This window comes from Lithobates pipiens, unplaced genomic scaffold (genome assembly GCF_037356315.1).
Source record: "Lithobates pipiens isolate NorthernLeopardFrog02 unplaced genomic scaffold, aLitPip1_a1.2 Scaffold_24, whole genome shotgun sequence".
NCBI classification, from domain to species: domain Eukaryota; kingdom Metazoa; phylum Chordata; class Amphibia; order Anura; family Ranidae; genus Lithobates; species Lithobates pipiens.
Window position 1 is genome coordinate 20871182 of NW_027507786.1, and position 5521 is coordinate 20876702.

The following is a 5521-nucleotide window of genomic DNA, read 5'->3' on the forward strand; positions in this document are numbered from 1 at the left end:
CCAGCATACAGTAGAGAGGAGAAGCACACAGTGTGGCCCCCGGGGCCCAAGCATACAGTAGAGTGCAGAAGCACAGTGTGGCCCCCGGGGTCCCCAGCATACAGTAGAGAGGAGAAGCACAGTGTGGCCCCCGGTTGCCCCAGCATACAGGAGAGAGGAGAAGCACAGTGTGGCCCCCGGGGGCCCCAGCATACAGGAGAGAGGAGAAGCACACAGTGTGGCCCCCGGGGGCCCCAGCATACAGGAGAGAGGAGAAGCACACAGTGTGGCCCCCGGGGGCCCCAGCATACAGTAGAGAGGAGAAGCACAGTGTGGCCCCAGCATACAGCAGAGAGGAGAAGCACACAGTGTGGCCCCCGGGGGCCCCAGCATACAGTAGTGAGGAGAAGCACAGTGTGGCCCCCGGGGGGCCCCAGCATACAGGAGAGAGGAGAAGCACACAGTGTGGCCCCCGGGGGCCCCAGCATACAGTAGAGAGGAGAAGCACAGTGTGGCCCCCGGGGGCCCCAGCATACAGGAGGAGGAGAAGCACAGTGTGGCCCCCGGTTGCCCCAGCATACAGGAGAGAGGAGAAGCACAGTGTGGCCCCCGGGGGCCCCAGCATACAGGAGGGAGGAGAAGCACAGTGTGGCCCCCGGGGGCCCCAGCATACAGGAGGGAGGAGAAGCACAGTGTGGCCCCCGGGGGCCCCAGCATACAGGAGGGAGGAGAAGCACAGTGTGGCCCCCGGGGGCCCCAGCATACAGGAGGGAGGAGAAGCACAGTGTGGCCCCCGGGGTCCCCAGCATACAGCAGAGAGGAGAAGCACAGTGTGGCCCCCGGGGTCCCCAGCATACAGCAGAGAGGAGAAGCACAGTGTGGCCCCCGGGGTCCCCAGCATACAGCAGAGAGGAGAAGCACAGTGTGGCCCCCGGGGTCCCCAGCATACAGCAGAGAGGAGAAGCACAGTGTGGCCCCCGGTTGCCCCAGCATACAGGAGAGAGGAGAAGCACAGTGTGGCCCCCGGGGGCCCCAGCATACAGTAGAGCGGAGAAGCACAGTGTGGCCCCCGGGGGCCCCAGCATACAGGAGAAGCACAGTGTGGCCCCCGGAGACCCCATAGCCCGCCCCTCCCCCCACATTCCAGCACTGTCTGTCTGTCAGTCTCACCTGGATGAATTGTATGGTGAGGGCGGACTTCCCCACCCCGCCTCCTCCCACCACCACCAGCCGGTACTTCTCCTGCACGGCGCCGTCCCTCCCTCCGGACATCCCGCCGTCCGACCGACCGACCGGAGCCTCACCGACTGAGCTGGGCCGCTCCGGGGGCGGGGCCTCACTGCGGGCTGGAGAGCGGGGGAGGGCGGGGCCTACAGCTGGGCGTGAGTGTGAAGGCGGGGCGGGACCGCCTACTTGGTGCCAGTCTATAAGTAGAGGGGCGTGTGAGGGCGGGGCGGAAGCTGGCCACATAAGGCCAGTAAGCAACGGGAGGCGGAGTGTAAGTGTGAAGGCGGGGCTTTCAACCTTCGATATATAAAAAAAGGAGGCGGGACTTTCACCTAACTTAGAACTAGGGGCGGGATATGGGCGGAGCTGGAAGGGAAAAGAGGCGGGGCTGGAAGAGGAAATATTTGGGTCCTTCCCTCCTGTCACCACAGCCTGTGGGGCCTCAAGGGGGCGGAGTCTGAGAGTGAAAACAACCAGTCACATTCCAGCTGTCACTCCAGCCACGTGGGGCGGGCCCTGTGTGTTCCCATAGCGACACAAGGCAGCTCCTCAATCCGTTCACTGATTGGTTGCCAGGAGTTAATCCAGGGCTGACCGCACCCCAAAATAAATCCCCTCCCCCACACCCCTAAAAATCCCCTCCCCCACACTGACCGCACCCCAAAATAAATCCCCTCCCCCACACTGACCACACCCCAAAATAAATCCCCTCCCCCACACTGACTGCACCCCAAAATAAATCCCCTCCCCCACACTGACTGCACCCCAAAATAAATCTCCCACACACGGACTGCACCCCGAAATACATCCCCTCCCCCACACTGACCACACCCCAAGATAAATCCACTCCCCCACACTGACTGCACCCCAAAATACATCACCCCTCCCCCACACTGACTGCACCCCAAAATACATCACCCCTCCCCTACACTGACCACACCCCCAAATAAATCCCCTCCCCCACACTGACCACACCCCCAAATAAATCCCCTCCCCCACACTGACCACACTCCAAAATAAATCCCCTCCCCCACACAGACCACACCCCAAAATAAATCCCCTCCCCCACACTGACTGCACCCCAAAATAACCCCTCCCCCACACTGACTGCACCCCCAAATAAATCCCCTCCCCCACACAGACCACACCCCAAAATAAATCCCCTCCCCCACACTGACTGCACCCCAAAATAACCCCTCCCCCACACTGACTGCACCCCCAAATAAATCCCCTCCCCCACACTGACCACACTCCAAAATAAATCCCCTCCCCCACACAGACCACACCCCAAAATAAATCCCCTCCCCCACACTGACTGCACCCCAAAATAACCCCTCCCCCACACTGACTGCACCCCAAAATAACCCCTCCCCCACACTGACTGCACCCCAAAATACATCACCCCTTCCCCACACTGACCGCACCCCAAAATACATCACCCATCCCCCACACTGACTGCACCCCAAAATACATCACCCCTTCCCCACACTGCACCCCAGAATAAATCCCCCACACTGACCCCCTGAAATAACCCCCCCCCACACTGACTGCACCCCAAAATCCATCACCCCTTCCCCACACTGACCCCCTGAAATAACCCCCCCCACACTGACTGCACCCCAAAATCCATCACCCCTTCCCCACACTGACTGCACTCCAAAATACATCACCCCTCCCCCACACTGACTGCACCCCAAAATACATCACCCCTCCCCCACACTGACCGCACCCCAAAATACATTACCCCTCCCCCACACTGACTGCACCCCAAAATACATCACCCCTCCCCCACACTGACTGCACCCCAAAATACATCACCCATCCCGCACACTGACTACTCTTCCCCCTCCATATATACTGTATATAATGTAGCCCCTCCCCCCATATATACTGTATATATAATGTAGCCCCTCCCTCTACCTATAATGTCAGCAGTTGCTGTACTGATTGCGGGAATATTCCATCATCTCCATCCTTTAACGGATGGCGCCATGCAGTGGCCACTCTGCATTACAGCACCTCTCACCCTCCTTATATATGTAGGTGGGAGGGGCCTCAGCACCCCAAATCATCATTTTAGGAAATTCCCTGTCCATACCTGAAAATACCCCCCCCCCCCCCCCCCACACGGTGTCCTCACTGCCCTTGCTGAGGACATGTGCAGAAATGTTAGTGTTCTCTCCTTTAACCCCCGGGGGGTCCTATAACTGGACCCCTCCCCCAGAACGCACATATAGGGTAAGAGGGGACCCCGAATAAAGCAGAGGTGTGAGGAACAGACGGTGGTGGGGGCAGATCCTGACCCTGGGGGGAGGGGGGATCCTATCACTGGACCCCCCCAGAACGCACATATAGGGTAAGAGGGGACCCCGAATAAAGCAGAGGTGTGAGGAACAGACGGTGGTGGGGGCAGATCCTGACCCTGGGGGGAGGGGGGATCCTATCACTTGACCCCCCCAGAATGCACATATAGGGTAAGAGGGGACCCCGAATAAAGCAGAGGTGTGAGGAACAGACGGTGGTGGGGGCAGATCCTGACCCTGGGGGGAGGGGGGATCCTATCACTGGACCCCTCCCCCAGAACGCACATATAGGGTAAGAGGGGACCCCGAATAAAGCAGAGGTGTGAGGAACAGACGGTGGTGGGGGCAGATCCTGACCCTGGGGGGAGGGGGGATCCTATCACTGGACCCCCCCCCAGAACGCACATATAGGGTAAGAGGGGACCCCGAATAAAGCAGAGGTGTGAGGAACAGACGGTGGTGGGGGCAGATCCTGACCCCGGGGGGGATCCTGTCGTTGGACCCCCCCAGAACACACATATAGGGTAAGAGGGGACCCCGAATAAAGCAGAGGTGTGAGGAACAGACGGTGGTGGGGGCAGATCCTGACCCTGGGGGGAGGGGGGATCCTATCACTGGACCCCCCCAGAACGCACATATAGGGTAAGAGGGGACCCCGAATAAAGCAGAGGTGTGAGGAACAGACGGGGTCTTCTTAGCACAGGCCTCGTCTCTGACATCTTGGACTCATTAGAGGGTGGTGGGGGAGGGGGAGCCCCCTGTCAGTGACCCCCACACACAGGACAGATGTGTCCGCACTCCCGGGAGCCCCCCGGCTCTCTCCGCATTATTCTGAGTCATTGTGGAGGGGCGCTGTGCCCGGCGGAGGGTGACTCATGGAATAATTGGATGATTGAGTCATGATCCCGGCCAGCGACGTGCTAAGGGGGGGGGCCATCATCAGTGAAGGGGGGGGGTCACTCTTTATGTTGTTACAATGGCAGATTAATCAGCGGCGTGTTATTACACACCCGCCCGATCGATGGAGGCCATGACTCCTCCGGCCATTCCTGGAGGAACCACAGTACAGCTGGGACTTTGAAAAAGGAGACAACCCCCCCCCCCCCCCCCCCCCGAAAACTTCTCCTGAAAAAATGGTATATTATGTTCATGAAAATCAAAAAAGTATCAAAGACAGAACTCGATTGTCTCTGAACCGAGGAAGGGGCGACTCGTCCTGCTCCACACACCGAGGGGGGGGTGGTAATAGGGGACAACCTGTATATGGGGGGGGGGGGGCATCAGGGGACAGGAAAACAGAATCTGACTGGTTGTTATCTGCAACACAGACAGTGAGGTGTCCTCTGATCCCACCAATTGGCCGATCTGCTGCCCATAGAAAGGCTCATGTCAGACCAGGGATGGTCAATTTTTTTGATCTAAGAGACATTAAGTGTGGCCCCTGAGAGCGCTGATAGGGCCACACATAGTATGCAGCACATGGAATTCTACAGAAAGCTGTCAGAGACTGCAAACATGCAACAGGAGTTGACTGGGGACATGCTATAGGAGGTGTTGGAGACTGGGGACATGCTATAGGAGGTTTTGGAGACTGGGGACATGCTATGGGAGGTGTTGGAGACTGAGGACATGCTATAAGAGGTGTTGGAGACTGGGGGCATGCTATGGGAGTTGTTGGAGACTGGGGACATGCTATAGGAGGTGTTGGAGACTGGGGACATGCTATAGGAGGTGTTGGAGACTGGGGACATGCTATGGGAGTTGTTGGAGACTGGGGACATGCTATAGGAGGTGTTGGAGACTGGGGACATGCTATAAGAGGTGTTGGAGACTGGGGGCATGCTATGGGAGTTGTTGGAGACTGGGGACATGCTATAGGAGGTGTTGGAGACTGGGGACATGCTATAGGAGGTGTTGGAGACTGGGGACATGCTATAGGAGGTGTTGGAGACTGGGGACATGCTATGGGAGGTGTTGGAGACTGGGGACATGCTATAGGAGGTGTTGGAGAC

The 5521-nt window shown here is 58.4% G+C and overlaps 1 protein-coding gene across 1 annotated transcript in view; it reads right to left on the bottom strand.

Moving 5' to 3' along the window:
- RRAS2 (RAS related 2) overlaps nucleotides 1-1322 on the bottom strand; it is a 41439-nt gene extending 40117 nt beyond the window's left edge. Inside the window, exon 1 of the mRNA XM_077453676.1 lies at nucleotides 1150-1322. Within this exon, the coding sequence (XP_077309802.1) occupies nucleotides 1150-1251 (102 nt within the window). The 5' untranslated portion in view covers nucleotides 1252-1322. The remainder of the gene's footprint in view (nucleotides 1-1149) is intronic.
- Nucleotides 1323-5521: the final 4199 nt, after the last annotated feature.